This window comes from Sorex fumeus, unplaced genomic scaffold, assembly GCF_029834395.1.
Source record: "Sorex fumeus unplaced genomic scaffold, SorFum_2.1 ptg000018l, whole genome shotgun sequence".
In the NCBI taxonomy this organism is placed as follows: domain Eukaryota; kingdom Metazoa; phylum Chordata; class Mammalia; order Eulipotyphla; family Soricidae; genus Sorex; species Sorex fumeus.
Window position 1 is genome coordinate 21,211,293 of NW_026606075.1, and position 27,227 is coordinate 21,238,519.

At 40.6% G+C, this 27,227-nt stretch overlaps 1 protein-coding gene across 1 annotated transcript in view; it reads right to left on the reverse strand.

Moving 5' to 3' along the window:
- MSH3 (mutS homolog 3) overlaps positions 1 to 27,227 on the reverse strand; it is a 169,237-nt gene that overhangs the window by 17,038 nt on the left and 124,972 nt on the right. Inside the window, exon 20 of the mRNA XM_056112463.1 lies at positions 14,673 to 14,830. Within this exon, the coding sequence (XP_055968438.1) occupies positions 14,673 to 14,830 (158 nt within the window). The remainder of the gene's footprint in view (positions 1 to 14,672; positions 14,831 to 27,227) is intronic.

Here is a 27,227-nt window from a genome sequence, read left to right on the forward strand (position 1 = left end):
ATTTTTTAATAGTGAGACATCATGAGGTACAGTTGCAGACTTACACATTTTTGTGCTTGGGTTTCAATTATACAATGATCAAACACCCATCCCTCCACCAGTGCCCATTTCCCACCACCACGGATCCCAGTATCCCTCCCACCCCCCATTCCCCCTATCCCACCCTCTCTCTGTGGCAGGGCATTCCCCTCTGTTCTCTCTCTCCTTTTGGGTGCTGTGGTTTGCAAAAGAGGCATTGGGTGGCAATCATGTTTGGTCTATAGTCAACTTTCAGCATGCTTCTCTCATCCTGGGAGGATCCTCCCAACACCTTTATTTGGTGTTCCCCTCTTTATCTGAGCTCCCTTTTTCCCTAGTATGTGTGGTTGGCCTCCAAGTCATGGAGTAAAGTTCCTGGTACTAATCTTGGCCATTCTTGGGTGTTAGTTTCTTATTTTGTTACTTTATGTTCCCCAGATGAATGCAATCTTTCTATCCCTTTCTTTCTGAGTCATTTTACTTAACATGATACTTTCCATGTAGTACCACTTGTATGTAAATTTCATGACTTCATCTTTTCTAACAGCTACATAGTACTCCATTGTACCAAAGTTTCTTTAACCAGTCATCTGTTCTCGGGCACTCAGGTTTTTTCCAGATTCTAGCTATTGTAAAGAGTGCTGCAATAAACAGGCAATTGCAGATGTCACTTCAACTATACTTTTTTGCCTCTCTGGGATATATTCCCAGGAGTGGTATTGCTGGATCAAATGGGAGCTCAATTTCTAATTTTTTTTTCTTTTTGGGTCACACCCGGCGATGCTCAGGGGTTACTCCTGGCTCATGCACTCAGGAATCACTCCTGTCGGTGCTCAGGGGACCATATGGGATGCTGGGAATCGAACCTGTGTTGACCATGTTGGCTGCATGCAAGGCAAACACCCTACCCGCTGTGCTATTGCTCCAGCCCCACAATTTCTAATTTTTTGAGAATCATCCATACTGTTTTCTAAAAGGGCTGAACCAGTCGGCATTCCCACCAACAGTGAAGGAGTGTCCCTTTCTCACCACATCTGCACCAGCACCGGTTGCTTTTGTTCTTGTGGACATGGGCCAGTCTCTGTGGTATGAAGTGATATCTCATTGTGGTTTTGATCTACATCTCCCTGATGATTAATGATGTGGAACATTTTCTCATGTGCCTCTTAGCCATTTGGATTTCTTCTTTGTGAAAGTTTCTATTCATTTCATCTCCCCATTTTTTGATGGGGTTGAATGTTTTCTTTTTGTGGAGTTCAACCAGTACTTTGTATATCCTTGAAATTAACCCCTTATCAGATGTGTAGTTGGCGAATATCCTTTCCCATTCTGTAGACTGTCTTTGTATTTTGGTCACTGTTTCTTTTGAGGTGAAGAAGCTTCATAGTTTAAGATAGTCCCATTTGTCACCCAAGAATGGCCGAGATTAGTACCAGGAATTTTACTCTATGACTTGGAGGCCAACCACACATACTAGGGGAAAAGGGAGCTCAGATAAAGAGGGGAACACCAAATAAAGGTCTTGGGAGGATCCTCCCAGGATGAGAGAAGCATGCTGAAAGTTGACTATAGACCAAACATGATTGCCACCCAATGCCTCTTTTGCAAACCACAGCACCCAAAAGGAGAGAGAGAACAGAGGGGAATGCCCTGCCACAGAGACAGGGTGGGATAGGGGGAATGGGGGTTGGGAGGGATACTGGGATCTGTGGTGGTGGGAAATGGGCACTGGTGGAGGGATGGGTGTTTGATCATTGTATAATTGAAACCCAAGCACAAAAATGTGTAAGTCTGCAACTGTACCTCATGATGTCTCACTATTAAAATAAAAAAAAAAAAGGAAAGATAGAAAAAAAAAAGCTTTTCTAACTGACAAGACCAACAGATTCCCCCAGTGTTCATCCTGATCCCCTCTGCCTTGTCAGTGATGGCCACCAACTCAACCTTTTCCTAATGACTGATTCAGATGAGCTGTAGACACCAAAAGGTGATTGCTTCAGATCACTGATTCCCAAAGTGGGTGATCCCACCCTCCCAGGCGTGTGACCAAGGGACCAGTACTAGGCTCAGGTACAACTAGTGGGGGCAGGGAGAGGGTCACCTTTTCTCTGTTCATGTGAAGATGATAGATTTATAAAAGTGCACTGAGTAATTTTTATTTTGAGAAGGGGCTGTTAAGTCAAGTTTGGGAAGCTTTGCTCTAGACAAAACAATTTCATTTTGCTTATATTTCCCCTCATTTGTCTTTTAAAGTATTAAATTCGTGGGTCTGGAGAAACAGTATGGTGGGTAGGGCGTCTGCCTTGCACACCGCTGATCCATGTTATATCCCCGGTGTCCCATATGGTTCCCCAAGCACCACTAGGAGTAATTTCCTGAGTGCAGAGCCAAGAGGAACCCCTGAGCATCGCTGGGTGTGACCCCAAAACCAAAAGCAAAAAAAAAAAGTTAAATCCTTTTTTCAGACACACTCTCACAAAGAAATTCACTTTTGGATTTAGGATAAAGTTATGCTGATCCAGAGTCCAGCATCATTAGGCCTCTCCCATGGGGAGATAACCCCACAGCTGCTGGAGAGTCACTAGGAAAAACATTATGATTCTATTTTCCCATGGCATCTAATGATAAAGCAGCAGAGCTGCCCAGCAGATACTGAAGAAATCTGGGCTTACCAACTAAGTACTGTGGCCAGTGGGAGAACTTGCAACTGTGAGAAGTATTTAATGATAAAAATATCTGTCAACATCTCTTCAGTATACAGCTTATTTTTCTCAATAAATTTCAGCACAATAATGACTTCATAAGAGTCTAATGAACATATACATTTTACCAGTCAGCACCTTTTCCCTCTTGTCTTGGTTACAACTCAGTAATCTTATAAACAGCAGCCTTGCCTTTATCTTATGTTTCCATCATTTCAAATCATGAAAATGGAAAATATGGAACTTTAGGTTTCATCTTAGACTGAATCTGCTCTGGATAGAGGTTACAGTTATGTGATTAAGAAGACAAAATCACTCCGATATTTTTAGGAGTGGCGGCTGTCTAATCTTTCTAATCCCCCTACTCCCTCCTCACCAATAATCTAATATGGGTCAACAAAGCTTAATAAAGCATTAATAAAGAAAGCATTTTTAAGTCTGCTTCTACAAAAATGATTTCATAAAAAGCTTACATTTGTTTTTATGAGATATTCTGAAGTAACATTCTAGATGTTTCTAAAATATAGTGAATGGGATGGGACGCTGTCTCATCAAATCAGTCTCTAGGATTTATGCAAGAAAAATGCTAGCATGAGGGAGAAATATTACAATTAATGAGGGGTGGGGGAATGGGGTAGGAGGCGGGTCTTTTCTGTAATGAATAGTGAGATACTGGAATTTAAGTATCCAAACCATAAAACCAAAGTAATGATTATAATATTGCATTAAGATTTTTCATATACTTTAAATGCTTGAAAAGAATGTGATAAAGGGACTGAGAGAATGTAGAAGGGTGCTTGCATTGCATGCAGCTGACCTGAGTTTGATCCTCAGCACACATATGGTCCCCCAATAAGCACTGCCAGGAGTGATTCCTGAACAGAGAGCCAGGACTGCAAGGTATGCCCAACACCCACAACCCTCAATATATTTATAGTAAAGGCACTCCCGTTGATCATCGATTTGCTCGAGCGGGCCCAGTAACGTCTCCATTAGAGACTTTGCTGTTACTGTGTCTGGCATATCGAATACTCTCGGTAGCTTGCCGGGCTATTTATAGAGTAATACATAATTAAAATTCACCATTTTACATCTTATGTAAATAATCCAACGGCATGAAGCACATTCACAACGTTGTACATTATCACTACTCCAGGCAATCAGAATTTTTCATCATCCTCAAACAGAAACTCTGCAGCCATAAAAAATAACTCCACCTTCTATCTTTCCACGATAATCTAGTCTACTTTCTGTTCCTATGTATTTGTCTGTGAAGCTCTCATAGGTGGAACGGCACCATTTTTTCTCTCCAAGTAATATGGAGGGATTTTACGTTAGCTTATTTTCCCTTCTTTTTGAAGTTTAAGATGTTCAAATTTATTTCATTTTCCTAAAAAGTTTATAGAATTCCATCCGGAATAGGTTTTAAACTTGTCTTCTTTTATTATATAAACTTTGCAGGGGGTGGAATTACAGGTAATTATTATTTTTTTTAAAAATCCTTTGAGTTTCTCTATTTTTTTCTTTCTTTTTTTAAATGCTCAAAATAACATTTATTTCAAGAAAAATTCACATAAATTGGAGATCAAAGCACCTTAATAGGGGTCCCATTTTTATTTGTGAACCAAGAGTTTCTTGCTGGAGTTGGGAAAGAGTGGGTGGGGGTGGGAGAGAAGGAGGAAGAAAGAGGAGGAAGAGGTAGGTAGAAAGAGGGAGAGTGAATCTATAGTTCAAAATTGTGTACACTGAACAAGCAATAGTGTGTAATTAGAAAGACAATGTTATTTTTAAAACCTTGAACAATACACTTAAAGAACCCTCATACTCTATTGTATCATTATATTAAGACAAAGCAAAATGATGGTAATTATCAAGTTAAATAACCAGCTTTTTCTAACAATATCAAAAATACCTTACTAGCAGCAGGGAAAAAAATTCTTTCTCAGTATAACTGCTTCTACCAATAGTTGTAATCAAATCAGACTACTGTATTTCAAATCGACATATAAAAGCTGTGACACTGAACTGCAAATATAACCAACAAAAACCACTAGAACTGTCTTTCCACTTCAAATGGAAATACTGCTTGACAGCAATCCAGGGGAAAAGCAAACTTGTCTTAGTTCCTGTCACTGAGAGCATCTGCAAAGCACACTCAGGCCGCATGTGAAGGATACAACTATTTTCCTACCAAAGGAATTTCTGAGTGTGCTGATGGTACAAATTGTTCTCCACATTTTCTCGTTCAGTGGTTTAACCTTCTTATACCTGAGGCCAAGCAGTCAGAATCAACTGTATGGGTCTATGCTAGGGGAAATTCCAAAAATTTCAAGGGAAAATAACTAACAGAACAAATGTTCTCTCTCGATCTTAACTCTGTGAAAATCAGAAATTAAGGCCACCAAAGGAACAGTAAGATATATCAGTCATCAGAGTAATTGAAGGGAATCCAAGACAAGCAGATTATGCATTCTACGTTATGAGACTGGGCAAATCACAATTTCTTCTGCACAATGACAGGAGTTGAAACTAGACAGTTGCTCCTACATTTTGGAAATGCTTAGAATCATCGGCAGACAGGTGCTGGAGCATGAGTCCAAAAGTCTCCTTCATTGTATCAATGAAATCATGCATTGAGAGGACATACCTGATCACTTCAAACCAAACCTGACTCACAAAACAAACCTGACTCACTGAGAAGCATTCAATTCACACAACTTTCACAATAGCAGCGTGCATTTACATTTTATTATCTTACTGATTTAATTTGGGTTAGAATACTACAGAACTTCAACCTCTGTATGTGTGTAAGACTCACCACATGTCCATAGTAGAGACTCAATCAATATTTGCTGAATTAATCTAATTTGGACAAACAAATCAGCTATCATTCACAAAATGTTCTAAAGTGAATATTCATGCTAACTGAATTTGGGATCGGGGAAATGTCTCAAAGGGCTAGAACCATGCTTTTTAGCATGCAGAAGCCTGGGTTTCATCCCTGGCACTGCACGGTCCAACTCGCACTGCCAGGTAATGGCCCCCAAATCAAAATATGTCAATAAAATAATTTAAACATCTGATCGCCTAGTACCTTCCAACTCTCTCTCAAAATAAACATTCTGGTACCACTCTGAGTACACAGCATTCCAGAAACTGTGCCAAAAGAGAGCATTAACACAGATAGCATAGAAGGAAAACTTTCAATTTTCCTTCTAAGGAGCCACTTAATGTAAATGTCCCTTTCTATTGACATTTAATTAACAGAAGTAACTTATGCTGTGATGTTAATGCTTTTGCTTTCTTGAAAAGCATACTTAATGACTGCATTTCTGAAATTTAAGTACTGAGACCAAATTGTTAAATGAGGTTTAAGTTTGCATGTATCAGGATAATAAACAACAGACTTTCTTTCAGAGATGTGCTCAAAGATGTTAATACTCCTTGGAAATATGTCTAGAAATATTTCATTTGTGAGCAAATACATCATAATACACTGACATAAATATACCAATTAGAGCCAAATGCACATAATTTGCCAAAGCTCTATCAGAACAAATTTTTTAAAAAAAGCTTCTTATTTAGAAAAAGGTTCATTTGAGGTTACAACATTCAGAAAAGGCCTCTAAAATCTCCTTAAAGCTCTTCACACATGCGTACAGTGCCCAACACCCAGTAGGCACTTTAAGGATATTAACAGACTGCATACAGTTAAAAACCTATTACATATGTACAGGGCTAGAGCGATAGCACAGTAGGTAGGGTGTTTGCTCTGCATGCGGCTGACCCGGCAGACCCAAGTTTGATTCTTCCACCCCTCTCGGAGAGCCTAGCAAGCTACCAAGAGCATCTTGACCGCACGGCAAAGGCTGGCAAGCTACTCGTGACATATTCGATAGGCCGCACACAGTAACAACAAGTCTCAATGTTACTGGTCCCACTCGAGCAAATTGATGAACAACTGGAGGACAGTGACAGTGATAGTAACATATGTACATTGCTAATAAAAATACCTATCTTTAGGATTAAAGTTTGGAGACAAAATTTAAGTTTCTATGTTACTCTTCCATATTTTAATATTTTTCCCCATTAAGTGCAAAAAAAATTTGAAGTGACTTTTACCAACACATTTAAAATGGAAGAATTACAATGAATATGAAACTAAGATTACAAACCACACAGCAAATTTGAGACAGCAAATTAAAAAAGATTTTTTTGAGAAGATGATTCAGTTTCAGGTACAACGCAATGATTCAATATCTGTATAAATATTTAAAATACTTTAAAATACTAATTTTGGGATTTAACTCAGACATTCCAATTTAATAGGTATGTGATGGGGTTTATATTAACATTTTAAAATAAGTATTTCTATGATTCTTATGTCACCATGAGAGAAATACTTGCATGTAAGAGGATAAGGGGGAAAGTTAATCAAATTTGTTTCTACACCTGGATCTTGAGTTCAGCTTTTGCGTTCTTGGCAGTCAATACAAAAAGGAATTAAAAAGGATTTAATCATTGGCTGATAATAGGAAACCTGGCTATTTGTCAGGAAAGCCAATGAATTACTTCAGTCCTTTTGTAGGCGCAGCATGTAAATGGAGCCAAAAAAAAAAAAAAGAAAAGAAAAGAAAAAAATGTCTCCAGCTGTTACAAAAAATAATTTAGCAGATGGCATTTCATGTGAAGGACATTAAGAATTTTTATTTTAATTTTTAAGGTAAGGATAAACTTTTAAATACTGCTACTGGATCTTAGTGGTCTAGTTGCCTTCAAGATTAAGATACACATTCTTTTACTCAACAGTCTCATTCCTAGATTATAGGCAAGATTCAGGCAATGCTTCCATTCATATGATGAGAAAATATGAGATAAGCATCAGTAATGTTCATTTTTGCAATGGATCTGAATCATGTTAAATGTACATCAAGGAAAATCAGGACCGAAGCAATCTAATGGCTGCAGTGTGTCTTGTGCAGAAACTCCTCAATCTCACTGATCTCAAGGATCTCTTCAAGCTGGATGTGCTGCTCTGGCATAAAGACCTATTCTCTCCCCATTCTCCTGTCCTGCTCTCTCTTCTTGTTGCCATTGGAAATGGCAGTAACAAGGATAAATTATGTCAAATTGAGATCTTAGGAGTTTTACTAGGATATAGCCTGGCACTAGGCTTCATGTTATTTATTCATTATAAAACACTTTAATCACCTTACAATCCCTCCTGTGAACGAAAATGTGGTCAATATGACTGAACACATAATCCTACCTAATCCCATTCCCTCGTGCTTTATCCAGAGTAACTTTTTCTTGCCTATGGCTTTTACCCCACGCACTTCTCTACATTTTTACTAGGTATGTTTAATTTCTTCACTTTTTTGGTGGGGATGCGCACCAGGGCTTATTCCTGCTGTGGCTCAGGGGACCATATGTGATGCCAGGGATCAAACCTGGGCAAGGCAAGTGCCCTACCCACTGTACTATCTCTCCAGTCCTGAAGCAAAGTTTAGAAAAAGGAGAACTCTATTAACATACCATATATGTGAAGACAGACTTTTACACCCAAAATACTAAAGACAGAAATTCCAGAAGGAAGAAAGTGAACATTTACTAAACATCTACTATGTGCTAGGCAGTTTATGTCCTTAATTATTGTAGTAATTTAGGATATAAGTAGTGATTTAAGTAGTATCATCTCCATTTTATAGGCGAGAAAATGAATGAAGACAATAAGTCCAGTAATTTGGCAAAGGTGATGTAGCTGTTAGTGACAGAAGTGGAATTTGTGCCCAAAGATAATGCATTTCAGTAAAAATACTGAATTTTTTTTCATGGCACCACTTTTCCATCAAGGCCCTAAGAAAATAAAACAACAAAGGCATGATCAGGAAACCAATGAACTTCTATTGAAAGTTAAACTCTAAAGCCTCCATCCTTCCTCACACATAGCACACTTACTCACATTTAGGGGGTACTAGTAAAACATTAGAGAATACCAACGCTTCTTTCAAAAATGTGCAAAGTTTGAGACTTTATCTTATTTACACCAATAAATAATATTTCATGAAAGCTGGTAGAAGCTGGTAGAAGACATAAACGTCCGGGTCGGAGACACAGGATTTTATTACCATATTTCATTGTATGATCATCAAAGATTTTATGCCAATTAATTTTTTTCTTTTTACAAAAAGGGGTATGACTGTCATAGGAAGCTTTTACAAAAACTATAGTAGTGTTTCAAACAGGAACAGGGTGCAAGGAATATGCAGTGGAGACATTATACAGTGAAAAGAGGCAATCATGCTAGTTCGTATCAGCTCTCACATCCTACAGGGGAGCTGCGCTGGGCTCACCCCACAGGTGTGCATGCTAAGCAACATAAGCTTGGGGGATTCACTGCTAGAAAGATTCCTCTCTGAGGGGAGACAGTACCCCTTTCCTCAAGGTTGCTTGCTGCAAGGACAACTCTGACAAACAGAAATGATGTATTTTCTTTTCTTTTTGGGTCACACCAAGCGATGCACAGGGGTTACTCCTGGCTTTGCACCCAGGAATTACTCCTGGCAGTGGTCTGGGGATCATATGGGATGCTGGGAATCAAACCCGGGTTGGCCATGTGCAAGGCAAGCGCCCTACCCTCTGTACTATCGTTCCAGCCCCAAACTATATCTTTCCATGAAATACTTAGTATAGACCTGCAAACACTCATGGCAGGCCATTGCTATAAATATGATGCAAAGAACAGTAACTTAAAAGTTACTCCAAAGATAAGGCATAGGCCGATATATCAGTATTTAAATATTCACAATCCATATTTCTTAATATTTTAATTAAGCAAATAATTCCTTGCTAATTAACACTTTACACTTGGGATCGGTCTTATAATATGTGAGATCAATATCTCCAGGTGTGTTTCAGATTAATAAAAACATTAACAAAAGGTAAAAATAATTTCTTTCTAATGAACTGAACCTTACATTATTTTTTTTTGTTTGTTTTTGGGTCACACCTGGTGGTGCACAGGGTTCTGTTACTCCTGGTTCTGTACTCAGGAATTACTCCTGGTGGTGCTCAGGGGACCATATGGGATGCTGGGAATCTAACCCGGGTCAGCTCCATGCAAGGCAAATGCCCTACCCATTGTGCTATCGCTCCAGCCCCAGGACCTCACATTATTAAGATCTACTGCCATTCTAAATTCAGTATAGAACAAACACATGGAGTGTATTTCTCTAAATGGAGTGGAGTTCATTTCTTCAAATAAGATGCAACAGATTGATGGCATGAGATAACCAGCCATAAGCTTTAAAGTAGATACCAAAATAATTCAGTGACCAAAGCAGTACTTGGGGGGTTTCCATACTAAACAGATCTCTGGGAATTAAATGGTCAGCTTCACGAAGATGAATTTTTAAGCAACATTTTGGGAAAAACTATGCTAGGACACAGTTAAAGTGTTTAATGTGCATTATTTAATTTAAACTACACAATAACCCTAGGATGAAAGTATCATTGAGTAATTCCATTTTACAGTGAAGGAAACTGGCGGAGAGTTTATCACCAGCATGGTCTGATATTCAGTTGTGTTCTAGACTTTCTGTCTCATAGATTTGCCACAGATTAAGCAATGATGCTTAATTTGGAGTTTCAACTTATGATATGGAAATATAAGGGACATCTTATCTTGAATGTGATGTTTGGAGTCATAGCAACTATCCTGCAATTATAGAAGAAAGGCAAATGAAATTGCAGAGTCATCGAATTACCAGGAACAGTCACCAGCCTTAACCCTGCTTGTTATATGAGCAAGGCTATTGTTATTATTTTTCTATTATATACATCTAGAAATATTCCTGACACTGCCTGCTGACAAGATTTTCCTCTAGATCTATTCCATTACCCCATTCCCATTCTGGGGACTTCAGTGGCTAAGCTGTCCTTGTGCCTGAGGCTCCTGGTACATGTGACACTTCCAATAGGAAACTGAGTCCCACCTGCCCTATCATCTGCAGAAGAGGGGTACAGACAGGGACCCCTCCACAGCCTCCACAGGAATCCCCCTTAGATGGATGCACTTCCTTTCTCACAGTTTACTCATCCCCTTCGCTTTGCAGGGGTGTTGGTGTTCCAGATCTTTCCGTGGACTCTGCAGGGCCCCAGGCTCAGTCTCTCGGACCCCAGGAGGTACTCTGAGCTCAGGGCTTGGGACGTGTTCTTCTGGACTTTGGGCCCAGAGGAAACTTGCTATTTGTCTGGCAGGGAACAGGCAAGCGGGAGGCAGGAGTGGGGCTGGGACTGGGTACTGTGGGCCTCGCAACCCAACCATCTGGGAAAATGCAGAGGAATTCTAAAGTGGAACCTCCAAGCCTCAGCTCTCAGAGCACCTGCAGGACAGGGATGGAGCAGGAGACAGGGGGACCTTGAGGAGGGAAGCAAGGCCCCTCTCTCCGGGGAAAACAGGTTAAGTCTAAAGGCCAGTGCCTGCAGCTGGAGGCTGATTCCCAGAGCCGACAAGAGCCCTGACCGGCCCTCGAGAGGCAGGCCAGCCACCTGGGAGTGGGCACCATGGCGAAAGGTCCCTGAGGGCCTGCTCTAGACCTGGGCAGTGAGGACAGGTGAGTCCCAAGGACTGGACAGCGTCATTGGTTCAGTTGAGGGGAGGGCTCGGCTGCTGGTTCCAACAGCCAGAGGCCACCCCACATGTCCCAACACAGACTCTAGAACCAGCTAGAATTGGGCCCAGACACGAATCATCGCCTTCCTGTGAGCCAGACCGGCTGTGGGGGGCCTTGGAAGGAGTGGGGCAGAATCACAGCATTTCTCTTTCCTCCTCTGAAGGGACCCAGGTGCTCCTCGTACAGTGCTCTTTGGAAAACCATAACCTCCCGACTCTCCCTGTGGAGTCTATATCTCTGATTTTGGGACCTGGACAGTAAGCTGGGGAAGGGCTCTGCGCACCTCTGTTCCTCCTACGTTGCTACACCCTGGCCTTCTCCTGAATGCCTGCTCTTAACTGAATTCAAGTCGGATTCACCTTTCTGGCCCCTACTGCCTTACCACCTCCTCCAGGATGCCTTTCTTGACTGACTACCCCACACTGATCTTCACCTTTCCCACCTCTCGATTGTGCATTAAGTAACAGTTATTTATGTCCTGTAAGTTAACCTGTGGGCTAGAGCGATTGCACAGCGGGTAGGGCGTTTGCCTGGCATGTGGCTGACCCTACCGACCCGGTTTGATTCCTCTGCCCCTCTCGGAGAGCCCAGCAAGCTACTGAGAGTATCTTGCCCACACGGCAAAGCCTGGCAAGCTACCCGTGACGTATTCGATATGCCAAACACAGTAACAACAAGTCTCACAATGGAGACGTTACTGGGTCTGCTCGAGCAAGTCCATGAACAATAGGAGGACAGTGCTACAGTGCTATTTCCCTACCTTGCCCATTAGTTTTCTCTTTAAAACTTTTATTCTTTATCTCTTAGTTAAATTTATGTCTCTCTCCATAATAATGTAACTAAAATAAAATGCCTAGTATATTCATTTTACACAATAGATTAATTACAATAAAAAAGATTCTTTAATTCATCTATGTTGAGTTATAAAGTGAACATCAAAGCAGTATTTGTTTGGTAATAAAACAACAGAATATCAGATTATTTGGCTTGTTGATGTTTAAGTTAAAAGCACACTTTAAAGGAAGTATTTGAATGTCTATTCAAATTGATATTAGCATGTGATAAAGTCTGATGTGATTCCAGAGTCAAATATTTAAGGAGTATAAAGTTGGAAGAGCTAGTACAGCAGTTAGGGCTTTTGTCTTGAACATAGCCAACCCGGGTTTAAGCCCCAGTATCCCATATAGTCCCCCATGCCTGCCAGGAGTGATCCCTGAGAGCAGAGCAAGGAGTAAACCCTGAGTGTCACTAGGTATGACCCCTCTCCCCCACAAAAGAAACCTTCAGACACATTAAGCAATAGCCTATTAACAGACTGAATTTCTTTTCTTAAAAGTATGCATGTAAGCAGTACAAATCATACTTTAAGAATTGTCATATTTAGACTAATAACTGAATAAATAAGTTAAACTACAGATCTAATTAGTGAAACCATAAAATTTCATTAATGTTCTAAATATGGCACAGAATTCAGGCTTTTATATTGAGGGTTATCTGTATGGAAGAACATAAACTATCATAAGCCAGTGTTTTTTCTAGTATGTTCTGTTCCTCTGATAAGGCAATGAGGGTAGACTAAATTTTTACTGTACTTTGCACAGACTATCAGCCAAGTCTCCAAGTCTTCCAACTCAGATTGGGCCAGAGCGAATTTGCCTGTGTACCTACTGTGGGGTCTAGGAGCCACACCCTGCAGTGCTCAGGGGTGACTCCTGACTGTACCTGGGGACCATGTGTAGTGCTGGGGGTAGAACTTGGCTTAGCTGTGTGCAAAGCAAGCACCTTGACCCCTATACTACCTCTCCAGTCAGGAGCTATTCTTCAAGAATGACTCTGAGTGACTGGCCTGCATCCAAAAGAACAAAAGCAACCGGTGCTGGCACGGATGTGGCGAGAAAGGGACCCTCCTTCATTGCTGGTGGGAAAGCCGAATGGTTCAGCCCTTTTGGAAAACTAATTCTCAAAAAATTAGAAATTGAGCTCCCATTTGACCCATCAATACTACTCCTGGGTATATATCCCAGAGAGGCAAAAAAGTATAGTCGAAATGACATCTGCACTTGTGTGTTCATTGCAGCACTCTTTACAATAACTAGAATCTGGAAAAAAACTGAGTGCCCAAGAATGGATGACTGGTTAAAGAAACTTTGGTACATCTACACAATGGAGTACTATGTAGCTGCTAGAAAAGATGAAATCATGAAATGCATATACAAGTGGTACTACATGGAAAGTATCATGCTAAGTGAAATGAAAGAGAGGGACAGACATAGAAAGACTGCATTCATCTGGGGAACATAAAGTAGCAAAATAGGAGACTAACACCCAGGAATAGCCGAGATAAGTATCAGGAGGTTTACTCCATGGCTCGGAGGCCAGCAGCACACGCTAGGGGAAAAGGCAACTCAGATAAGAGAATGGAACACCAAATAAAGGGTGTTGGGAGGATCCTCCCATGATGGGAGATGTGTACTGAGAGTACACTATAGATTGAACATGATTGCCACTCAATGCCTCTTTTGCAAACCACAGCACCCAAAAGGAGAGAGAGAACAAAAGGGAATGCCCTGCCACAGAGGAAGGATGAGATGGGGGGGTGGGGGGTGGGAGGGATACTGGAATCAGTGGTGGTGGAGAATGGGCATTGGTGGTGGGCTGGGTGTTCGATCATTGTATAACTGAAACCCAAGCACAAAAATCTGTATGTCTACAACTGTACCTCATGGTGTTTCACTAATGAAAAAAAGAATGACTCTGGGTGTTCAGGGGACCAAATGGGGTGCCTCAGATGAACTGGGGTCAGCTGAATTGACCATAGGAAAAGCAAGCGTCTTATCTGCTGAACTATATCTCCAGTTCTGTTTTGATCTGTTGAAATATTGATGTTTAGCATAAATTTTTCTTTAAAGTAGAACTCTGTAACTAAGCAAAATTTTCGGAATATGGGCAAAATGATCTCCTATGTCTCATCTGGTACTGACACTCATGCTGAAATAATTTCTTTAAGCTTCAGTGCTCTAAATACTTTAGTGTGTGTGTGTGTGTGTGTGTGTGTGTTTGTGTGTGTGTGTGTGTGTGTGGTATTAGGGATCAAACTCAGGGTCTCAGACAAATGAGGCCTGAAATCTTTTTTTCTCTTGAGGCCTGAATTCTACCATTAAGCTACATACCCAGATCTAAAGATATGAAATACAAATGTACCCATATAAAAAGAAAATTCATGTGACAATGGGGCCTTGGTTTATTTTCCAAAATGTATTAAAACAGAACTTCTTACCTTGTGAAAATGCCATCCACAATTCCAATTGTTGCTTCTTCTGCAGGAACATAAGAGCCAATTTGAGCCATGATAGTAATCAGGGCCACTTGTTTTATGTAGGAGCTCTTTCCACCCATGTTTGGTCCAGTGATTATCATTACTCTCTCTGAGTTCCCCTAGAAAAATTAAAGAGCATTTTTGCTTATTGTACCAGAGAAATTTTTTTAATGTAATAGCTATAATTTAGACTTTAAGTGGAAATTCATTAGACAAAAACTCCTTTGTGGTATTTAAGACTGTTACCTCTTAAATATCACAGAGGGAAAGATTTCATTGCATTTAACTTGAACTGTACTACTGTAGGCAAGTGAATTCTTAGCAGCACACATAATTTATTTGGGAAACAACAATACAAAAAGGAAAAAAGAGAAACAATCTGAACTGTAACTATCACGAATTTCTCATTAACTGATCTTTGTGTGTACATGCTTAAGCTTTAAATTGCTAACATTAAAATCTAATGATTTCCATTTGTCCTTCTTAAAACTACAGGTATTGTATATCTAATTGCCCACAGTGCTAAATTGGGTGGTAGCACATGAATTTTCCAGCTAAAGTTGAATGATATCTAATGAGATTTATAATAGAAAATTCTCAACTTGAGTTTTATCAACATGTATTTGATACATGTTGCCATTTAACAAGAGCAAGTAAAGGAGGCAGGGGAACTGCAACACTTACAATGACTGTTTTTAGAAATTGCCTGTACCAGTCAATTACCACAGTCACTCTGCACAGACCCTTTCTAAGGGAAATTATCCAAAGGCAGCTCGCCATTAGTCCAAGGTATTTACATTCTGGGCTATGGGAAACTACCACCTTTTGCAGTATCTGCCTGGTCAAGAACAGCCAATTTATAACCCATCTACTACCTAAGAGGTGGCTTCACATAGAAGCTTCCTAAAACTGAGCCAACTGCCTGGTCTCTTGGGAGTCTAAACTGAGAACTAAGGAGACTTGAAAAGAAACATGACTGATTCTACAAACCCTAGGTGACCGTGAGTCAGGAGTCATTTTAGGAAACAACAGATATGAAGAAAAGTATAGAAAACAGCAGTGAAAGAGTTAGCAATGATGGTGAAATACAAAAAGTAAAAAACCAGGAAGAGCCATGAGAAATTTCATGTAAATGGGGTATCAGAGTAAAACATTAAAAAGTCTTACTATTGAAGGAATAAAAGAAAATCTGTTCCAGGTGTGAAAATTTGTTCCAGGTGTGAACTGTCTCCTAACTTTACTTAATTACGCACTTCAGTCTCTCCAATATTATTTCTTTCCCGTGGCTGCATGTGACTTCAAAATAAGCCTAATTACTATTACTTGAAGACACTTGAGTGATTCGGGGTTTCTGGAAAAAGAAAGAGCCTAACAAAGTAAGAGCAAAGAAATATGATGTTCCATCTCCCCCCCCCCCCCCAGCGAGGTGACCATCGCCTCAGGGCTTATTGGAAAGCCAGGTATGAGCCAGCAGCGGGACAACTGCAGTCTCATGGGAAGGGGGGCAGTACTGGCTCGTGCTTCACGCCCTACCGAGGTCACGAGTTGCCCCCCACAAGCGGCTCTCCAGCACGGCCATGACACCAGACACACAGAAACCAATCTCGTAATTATCTGGCTCTTTGCAGAATTCCCTCCAGAGTTAATTAGTAAAATATCAGAAATCCAAAATCGCGTGGCCGCTATTGCGGCTGTGCGACATTATATGGTTCTCATAACCAGCTATAGAAAATAAATTATTTCACAATGCCTTTTCAGCAATTCTGATTGTTGGGGGGGAATTCTAAACAATAAAGGTGTATCTTTTGTTGAAATAATGAACGTAATCAAAGTAGAGAGAGAGTTAAGTAGAAATCATCTGCCTTGCAGGCATTGGGAGGGGTGAGAGGGGGGTATATTGGTGGTGAAAAATAAGCACTGGAGAAGGGAGAGGTTTTTGATCATTGTATGACCAAGACTTAATCTTGAAAGCTTTGCAACTTTTCCCACAGCGATTCAATAAATAAATATAAGAAAAGATAAAAAAAAAGTGTATCCTCAAAAAAAAATCTGATGCAAGAATAGTGATGGAACTAATAATTAAAATAAAACCTCCTATAAAAATTTAAAAATAATAAGCCTATTATAAATATGGATTTAGCATAACTGAGTATTGTGAAATTTTTATAAAACAAAAATTTCCTTTAAAAAATTGACAACACAAAAATTAGAAAAATCCAAATAATCCTACATCTAATAAAGAAATTAAGTCTGCAATTAAAAGTCCTTCCATAAGAAAAATGACAAAATTAGTTATTTTCCTATGCACACTTTTAAGAACACTTTTTTTGGGGGGTCACACCCAGTAGTACCTAGTCTCCTTAAGGAATTAATTTAACATTACTTTCTCTTATTTACTTATTTATTACTTGGGCAATCTGGGGGGTGCTCAGGGCTTACTCCTAGTTCTGTGCTCAGGAATCACTTTTGGTGGGGCTCTGGGTACCATATAGGGTGCCAGGGATCAGAGCTGTCTACGTGGCAAGCGACTTGCCCGATGTACTATATCTCTGACACAAAAGAACAACTGAAACCAAATCCTGATGAGGATATATTTCCTTTCACAAACATTAATAAGCCAATTCAATGACATATAAACCATTTAGAGCTCTTCAGGAATTTTCGTTTAATGTGCAAAGGTGAACCAATATGTCATATTTACAGAAAATCAAATGACAATATTTAGTGACTCAGAGAAAGCATCTGATAAATTATATATCCACCATTCATTTAAAAAGCAAAGAAAAATGAAATAAATAGAATAAGGATTTTAAAAAATGTTTAAGAAATAACACGGCCTATCAAAATCAAGTCCCTGGTAAAGATCTAGAACAGTTGCAATTCTTTTAAATGGCTGTAGGAGAGTAAACTGTACACTATTTTTGAAAGCTGGCATACACTATAAAGGCTAAAAACAGACATACTTGAACAATTCTCCTCCCAGTTATGTATCCAATAAAAGTGTATACAATGTATATCAAAAACAAATAAATAACTGTTCATAATTGTACCTTCCATAATGAATTTTTTCAGTTGAAAGTAATGTAAAGTGGAATAACATAATCCACGGAAACAACAGTAGTCCTGGGAATTAAGCAATCATCTCCTCTTCTCTGTCCCATTATATCACAAATGTAATGAATAATTTACTTATAATGGGTACTATAGCAATGAGTGGTATTAATGACCTCTTATCTTAAGCATACCACATTGAGTACTATGCAAAAATGACGTAGAGTAATTTTCAAGGTGGTACTAGTTTTAACAAGAAGTTTGTCAAACAAATGACAGAGTGGAAAATGAGTGAATAAATATAAATAGAGATCTGGTCAAAAGTCAAGATAGGTGATTTCTAGTCCAGGGTTTGGGTTAGTTGCCAAAATCCTCAAAGTTCCGACTTCCTTCCTTCTAAAAGGCGGGAGATGAATGAAACAATCCCAGATTCTATGCATTTCCAAAATACAGCGTGTCCAAATTCAGACACATTACATGGATATGGGCTGGAGCGATAGCACAGCGGGCAGGGCGTTTGCCTTGCACACAGCTGACCTGGGCCAACCTTGGTTCGATTTCTCTGCCCCTCTTGAAGAGCCCGGCAAGCTACCAAGAGTATTGCGCCCGCATGGCAGAGCCTGGCAAGCTACCCATGATGTATTCGATATGCCAAAAATAGTAACAAGAAGTCTCATAATAGAGACATTACTGGTGCCCACTCGAGCAAATCGATGAACAATGAGAGGACAATGCTATAGTGCTACATGGATATGTGGCTCTGGATGGTCCTAAGGGCAAGAACCCAATTAACTCTGCTCCAGATATGACTGGAAGAGAGGAAGCTGGTTGTTGAGTACTATGAAGCAGCTGGAAAAAGTGGTCAGATTTGTGGTCAAATGAGTGGAAATGTATTTTTCCAACTCTACCCAACAACTCGTTTCTATTTGACTTCAATATCATCTCCTATTATTGTACCCCCTGGCCCTCATGCACACACTTCCCTAAAATACTAGCAAGACACAATTCCTATTTTATCAGTGAGAAACATGCTTGGAGAAGCTACCATCTGGTCCAGTAATCCAGGGCCACTAAGTAACAGACTGCTAAGGCAAGATTATGCTATGACAGATGTTTCAAAGGTGATCCCTGCTCTGACAGGGAATCTTAGTTCTGCTAAAGAGGATGGGTCCAGAGTCTGTGAGTTCATCACTGACAGATTACATGGATGATCAGCCAGAGTATTTCTGAAGTTAGGGGAAACAGCAGGAAAGAAGGAGAGAGGGAGGGAAGAAGGATGGAAGGAAGGGAGGAAGGGAAGGAGAAAGGAAGGAAGTGAAAGAGAGAGAGAGAGGGAGGGAGGGAGGGAGACAACAGAAATTAGGGTATAAAGATAGTACTATGGGTAGGGCGTTTGCTTTGCATGCGGCCAATCCAGGTTCAATCCCCCGCACCCCATATGGTCCCCTGAGTACAGCTAGGAGAAAACCCTGAGTATTGCTGGTGTGACCCTACACACACAAAAAAGGGGGGGAGGCAAAAAAGAAAACAACAGAAATCACCACATGCTAAGACCTGGGCATCCACTAGTTTTCTGCAAAGAATTTATTTTTTCCTTGGCAGGTTCAGATATATACAACTTTCTTCAAAGCAGCTAGAGCGATAGCACAGCGGATAGGGTGTCTGCCTTGCACGCAACCAACATGGCCGACCCGAGTTCGATTCCTCCGCCCCTCTCGGAGAGCCCGGCAAGCTACCGAGAGTATTCGATATGCCAGACACAGTAACAACAAAGTCTCCAATGGAGACGTTACTGGGCCCGCTCGAGCAAATCGATGATCAACGGGAGGGCCTTTACTTTACTTTTACTTCAAAGCAGAACCCTGTCATGATAAAAACTATTTTTATAATAGCTGCACGCTGCTAAAAAAAAAAAATCAAATCAAATCAAACCAAACCAAAACCACACCACCATAACTCTGGCAGTTTCAGTAATTTATTCCCTGAAAATGCCAATCAATGGCAGGTTACAGTGAGAGGTCTCTAGTGCAATTCTACCCCAGACAAGTGTTCAGTCCTTTCAGTCAAAACTGTTCCAATTTTAACCCAAGGGAACTATGCAATGAAACAGAGAGAGAAGGGACAAGATATATGCTGAGAGATTGAGATAAAAATCCACATTCTTCTGATGCCTGGGTGTTTTCCAATTTACATTCCCCTGGGGCCAGAGTTACTCAGCACAGCTCCTCATTTTACAGAGTCCCAAGGTGGACATGAGGAGGGCAGTCTATTCAAAGCGAGAGCAAAGGAACAGCTCAGCAAAAGTGAACTTGTATCTCCAGTCACCATTAAACACTTTCCAACTACACCTACGTACTAATAAAAGTAGTACCCAGTAAGAAATTTTGAGCACATCAAGGGCTAGAATAGACAGAAACGATTCTGACCAGAATGCTGACGAAGCTCTAAGGAGAAGGTAGTATCTTTTGGGTCTTGAGTAATGGACTAGAAGAGAAAAGGAACATTTTGGACAGACAGAAGCAGAGGTCAGATGCCAGTGTTTCAGAGAAGGAAGGGGTACTAATGGAGAAAAGTGGCAGAAAATAATGTTCAAAAAGTCATTAGTTTTTTCAATCACTTTTAGTGATTTGAATAATGATTAGGCTATATAAAAAAAACACACAGGTACAACAAATTCTTCAAGGACAAGCTAGCAGTGAAATTAAATGAAGCTTGGATTAACTCAAATATACTTTATGGCTTGTACTACTACAGTTTTGTCTGGATTAGGATAACGGGTCAGTAGCTCATGAGTTTTATTCTACTTAGTTTTTCACTTTTGTGTAGCCAAACTCAATCAGATAACACACACTCCCAATCCCACACACACACACACACACACACACACACACACACACACACAAAATTGTCCATTAGAAAGTCATTTGGTTTCATAAGCAAACAACCTTGAGGTTACAGGACCTTACAGGGACCTTCCCCAGGTGTCCCATCCTGCCACACTACAGGCTGGTCCACCTTGCAGTTAATTGGTGTGCTGCCATATTGGCTTCCTACCTCTTTGGTGGCAGGTGGGGCTAGAACAGGCAGTCCCCAGGACTCCTTTTGTTCTCAGCTCTCTTTCCTTTGTCCTTCATATTCCAAAGCACAATCAAACATACTGCCTGCTCTTGTTTTCCCTATGCTCTATGTCTAAGAAAGGCTGGAAATCACTGGCTTATTTTACAATGTTTTGGGCAATAGTTCAAAACTGTCCAAGACATATTACCTCTGGTAAATCAATTCCCTGAATTTACTCAAGTATGAAGAGAAGGTTATACCAGATGACCCCTGGTTTTTCTTCTAATTCTTCTACAGTATAAATTTTCTACAACTTAGAAAATCCCAGGCTGGAGTGATAGCACAGCAGTAGGGCATTTGCCTTGTGCATGGCCGGCGAAGCCAGGTTCGATTTCTCTGCCCCTCTCGGAGAGCCCGGCAAGCTACTAAGAGTGTCTTGCCCGCACAGCAAAGCCTGGCAAGCTGCCCGTGGCGTATTTGATATGCCAAACACAGTAACAACAAAGTCTCACAATAGAGACTTTACTATTATTGGACCCGCTCGAGCAAATCGATGAACAATGGGAGGACAGTGCAGTGCTACAGTGCTATAAAATCCCGCATAATATCCTTAAAAAGTATTCTGAAAAGTCTTTATCTTCATTTTGTTGTTGTAGGTGCTGGGGTCAGGGGCCTCTCCTTGAATATGCAAGGTAGGTGCTCTACCATTCGGGCCACATGCCCTGCCCTAAAAGTAACATTTTTGTGAAATGGGTGGGAAGAAAATGACAAACATTTAAAGTGAGATGTAAAGACTGCTCATGGCATTTAGCTAATTCTCATTTAGCAAATTTGACTAGATATCAGCTATGTGACAGCAAACTGTGACTAATTCTGGGATTACAATGAAAGTGGAAAAGCATTTTGCCTGTGTTGTCAGAGTGTACTGGGAGACCTAAACCAAAAAACACAGTGGCATAAGAACAGAAAAGGGGAGAAAGACATTGTGTTTGAGGATATAAGAGAAGCCCCATTCCAGCTTTGGTGCGGAAATGGTTTTCTATAAGATGAGGCCTTAAAGGATAAGAAGGAACGAACAATAGCATCCTGTTTATGCCTGTATTTTGCTTTTGTTTTTTATTTAGGTTCTGATTAAATTCTCAAAATCAGGTGAGGAAAATTAGCTTAAAGGACTCTTAGAATACTCTCTTCACTAAAATACACATTCAGCCAAGTCACTCTTTGAGTATTACTGCTTGAGGGAGCTTTTTCATCACTCTTTATCACATTTCATACAATCTCCTAGTTAAGAGGTCAAGAATATAAACTCCTGGTTTACATCATGATCACTGGGCAGAGAGAACAGCGGGTCTAGAGCACTAGCCATGCATCAGGCCAACCTTACTTTAATCCCTGGCATCACATATGATTCGCAAGCACTGCCAGGGGCACAGAGTCCTGAGTAAGTTGGGTACCACCAGGTTTGGCATAAAGCCTCCCCCTCCAAAATTATTACAGAATAAAATCCGTGACTCTAGGGGCATGCGGCTGGCTGGCCATGGAGTGCTCGCCTCACCAGAGTGCAGCCACTGCACTATGACCGAAAGCGCAGGCCCACGTCGAAGTGTAGTCCCTGCCACTCTGTTCTTTGGACTCCCGGTGCTGCAGCAGTGTGCTGTCTCCAGCGCACCACGAGCAGGTGTGAGCAGGCACAGACAGGCATGCAAGCACTGCCTCTAAGCATGTGTGAGTCTGGATGTCGCAAAAAAGAGGGAAGTGTTGGGGGAGAAATGAAAATCAACCAGTCGGTCAAATCCCATAACTCAGAGTGCTCAGAGCTCTCTCCTAGTCTTCACACCCATCTCCACATTACGCTCCTCATCAGACTTCCCAAAGAGACTGCTAGGCCACAGTTCCTCTCCAAGTCTGTGCTCTATTAGGCAAGGAAACCTAAAATAGCAGGTTATTAAAAGTTCATTAAGGAGTGCAGAGAATAGTACAGTGGGTAAGGCACTTGCTTTGCTTGAGGCCAACACAGGTTTGATCCCAGGCATCCCATAGAGTCCCTCAAGCACCACCAGGAGTGATTCCTAAGTGCATAGCCAGGAGTAATCCCTGAGCACTGTCAGGTGGGCCCCAACCCCACACCCCCCCTCTAAAATATATTCAATTATTTAAGTCTTAAAAGCTGGATAGTCTTAAAAGCTGTATTTTTAAATGTCTATTCAAAAATGTTGCCAACTTTTCTACTGGTTAATCTGTTAGTCCCTTACAGTCTTTGTAAGTATTCTATTGGTGTCAACTTAATTTGGTATATCTTCTATTAGATTAGGAAGGTATTATGTCTCTTTCTTCATTGTAAGGCTGACATTAAGCATAATACTGACACAAAATGTGTCAAAAACCTTAAGAACAAAGTAATCAAAAATTATGTTAACAAAAGATTCATAAATAAATATGAGATAGTAAAAAAAAAGAATATTTAAAAATTTTGAGCAAAAAACTGGCTTGTTTGGAAGCACTATAATAAGTTAATAGCAGTGCAGCACTGTCCTCCTGTTTCATCGATTTGCTCGAGCGGGCCCAGTAACATTGTGAGGCTTGTTGTTACTGTGTTTGGCATATCGAATATGCCATGAGTAGCTTGCCAGGCTTTGCCGTACGGGAGAGATACTCTCGGTAACTTGCCGGGCTCTCCAAGAGGGGCAGAGGAATCTAACTCGGGTTGGCCCAGTTGGCTGCATGCAAGGCAAATGCTCTACCTGCTGTGCTATCGCTCTAGCCCAATAAGTTAATAGAATACAGAAAAGCATATATGTAATTGTATGTACAGAAGACCATTTCTTAAAATTAAATTATCATCAAAGCAACAGTGCCAGATGAATTTCAGGAAATTATTTACAGTATAAATCTTATAATTAACACATATAAAATATCTAAAATTGAGCTTTACATAGTAAGTTCTTTTTTAACACAATCCTTATATATAAAAATTTATATCCTACAAAATAGAATGCACTTCACCATAGCAACAGTTCTATATCAACTCCTACTCAAGTTAGAAAGAGCATATGTAAAAGAAATGAATATTCTGGAATATTCTGAGGTGGATACTGGAATATATCACTCCATTTGTTTTTAGAAATTTAAATATGAGTTGTTTCTTTAAAACACTCTTTCAGCGAGCCAACAGGCTATTATTAAATATCATAATATACAACTATTTTTCTAAAAGAGAAGTAAAAAGAATAAAAAGATAAAAAGAAAAAAACATAATTGGGAATAAAATTGATTGGCATCCTGGGGAATAGGAACAATAATAGGAGACAATGTTGAAGTAAAATAGAAACCAATATACTAGATGTTAGAACTACATTACTTTCTAAAAAAATATTATATCTGATTTTAATACTATGCGAACTGAAAAAGAAATTCACATAGTCACATTCTTCTTTTTTTTTTTTTTTTCATGGTAGCGGAGCCACCTGGCAGTTCTCAGGGTATAATCCTGAATCTGTGCACAGGAATCACTCTGGAGGTGTCTGGGGGACCATGTTGGGTACTAGGGAATCCAACATGGTTCAGGCACATGCAAGGCAAGACCCCCTACCTGCTATACCATCACTCCTGCCAACACAGTCTTTTTTTTTTTTTTTTGCTTTCTTGGTCACACCTGGCTTTGCACAGGAGTTACTCCTGGCCCATGCACTCAGGAATTACTTCTGGTGGTGCTCAGGAGACCATATGGGATGCTGGGAATCGAACCTGGTCGGCCGCGTGGAAGGCAAACGCCCTACCCGCTGTGGTTATCGCTCCAGCCCTGCCAACACAGTCTTTTTTTTAAAGAGGAAAAAGAATTAGTACTTACTAACTTGGCTTGATAAATTTACAAACTCCCTATCAGAGTGAAGAAGTTTATATACATTGGAGGACTGAGTTATATACTACCAACAAGTCTTTGGTTCTGTGATATTAAAAAGTAACATTAGAGGTAACAGAAAGCACTACCCTAGGCATATCACTCTTGCAGCCAGCCAAATTAAATTCACCATGTGCAGATCTATCACCCCTGCATTATAGCCCAAGACAGAATATTCTGTATATTCCCAAATCCCTTGACATTCTAGGTTTGCTTGCTATCACTTAATTTCAAACTAGCGCTTGTATGTCAATTTGTTCACTGTCAATCTGAAAACTTCCCTGTTCCTAACCTCTACGTTTAAATTCACACACTAGCATGAACTGAAGGTCCTCTTTTCCCCCGCCAGATTTCTCTGCAACTGAAACCTGCATTTGGAAGCTGACCTTTTGCCACATTCTTTGTCCATCTCAGGGTTCAGTGGCTTTTCTCACCTCTGCCTCTTCTTGTCTGCATTCCAGGCATCTATAAACTTTCTGTCACAATCTCCACCCCTTGCAATCGCTGGTTACTTGAGCCATATTCTCTTCTGCTACAAATCCTGTTGTTTAGCTTAGATGATTTCAACATTCACCTGGATGAAAATTTTGTAAACCTTGTTCCCTGACCTTCATTATCTCCAAGGACTGTCTCCACATTGGTGCTCCACATTCCCTGGTCACACCTAGAATCTTACCACCACTCAGAAGACCACCTCTAAAATCTTAAAGTCAGGGGGCTGGAGCGATAGCACAGTGGGTAGGGTGTTTGCCTTGTACCTGGCCAACCTGGGTTCAATTCCCAGCATTCCATATGATCCCCCGAGCACTGCAAGGATTAATTCCTGAGTGCAGAGCCAGAAGTAACCCTTGTGCACACCGAGTGTGACCCAAAAAGCAACACTGTCAACACAACACTGTCATCCCGTTTTCATCAATTTTGCTCGAGCAGGCCCAGTTAACGTCTACATTTTGAGACTTCTTGTTACTGTGTTTGGCATATCGAATATGTCATGGGTTGCTTGCCAGGCTTTGCCGTTTGGGCGAGATACTCTTGGTAGATTGCTGGGCTCTCCAAGAGGGGCAGAGAAATCGAACCCAGCACGGCCGGGCTGGCTGCGTGCAAGGAAATCGCCGTACCACTGTGCTATCGTTCCAGCCCGACCCAAAAAACAAAAATAAATAAATAAATAAAATCCTAAAGTCAGGAATCTCCCTTTTTTTTTTTTTTTTCTTCAGAGGAGGGGGACAGGGGACATCCAGTGATGATCAGGGATTACTTCTGTCTCTGCACTAAGAAATCACTCCCGGTGATGCTTGGGGGACCATGTGGGATGCTGGGGATTGAACCTGGGTCAGCAGCAGCAAGGCAAGTGCCTTACCTGATGTACTATTGCTCTGATCCCAGAAATCTCACTTTCTGATACAAGCTCTCTTATGTAATGATGCCAGAACATAAGTTCTTAAAGTCTCATGATCAGATAGTGGATTCTATGTTGACAATGACTGTAATCCTTCACTAAGTTCTTGACAGGCTCCTTTGTGTACTACTCTTGAACTGGCCTCAACCATGGCCCATAAAACTACATCTTTTCAGCACAATTAATTTCATTTACCTTTCCTAACTAGAGACCATGACAAATAATAGAAAAGTTTCTATCAACTCAAATCCACATTCTTAGAATAATCACAGTGCCCCTAAGGACTTTTTATCATAAAGCACAAAGTTTTCAGGAAAATGTTGCCTTTGGGCAGATGGGCCCTTAAACCTCTTCTTAACTATTTTACAAAGTTTGTTATTAAAAATCTTTCCTGTGTCTCTTTAAGATACCATTTATAATGGGATCCTCAAGAACCTGAGAGTTATCTGTCTGAAATGCTAACCTTCAAGGATCTTACACACGCCCAACCCCTTACCCGCCTTGGGTCAGATGAAAGTACAGTGTGTAGGGTCTTGTGCATGGCCAGCCCACCCAGGTTCAATCTCCAGCATCCCATATTGTCCCCTGAGCTTGCCAGGAGTGATCCCTGAGGGCAGAGCCTGGAGTAAGTCCTGAGCATCTCTGAGTATGGCCTCCACCAAAAACAAAGCAAAGATGTCACTCCCTTTTTCCTTTCTACCTTGTGGAAAGTATTCACTGGCAGCTAGTAAAACCAAAGGACTTAACTAAGTTCCTTCCCTGCTTCTTATAAACTTCTTATAAACTTCCACATCTCTTACTTTGGTAGAGATCTACCCACTGTTTAACCCCATTCCCCCACCCTATTCTCCTGTTCTTCCTTTAAAACATCCTGTCACCTCTGTACACAGTGAAATGGAATTCACTTGACTTTGGTCTCTCATGAACTGCAGTAATATTACCGAGTAAAGCCTCCCCTAACTGCTTTGATTAGCATAGGACATGGTTTATCATTGGCAAGGTTAATTCTACATAACTTGCAATCTCCCACAAGCTCACTGGAACCCAAATGACTGTCCAGCGATAAGGAAATGGTTAAAAAATGGCAAATTCAAACATCCGCTTCCTAGGC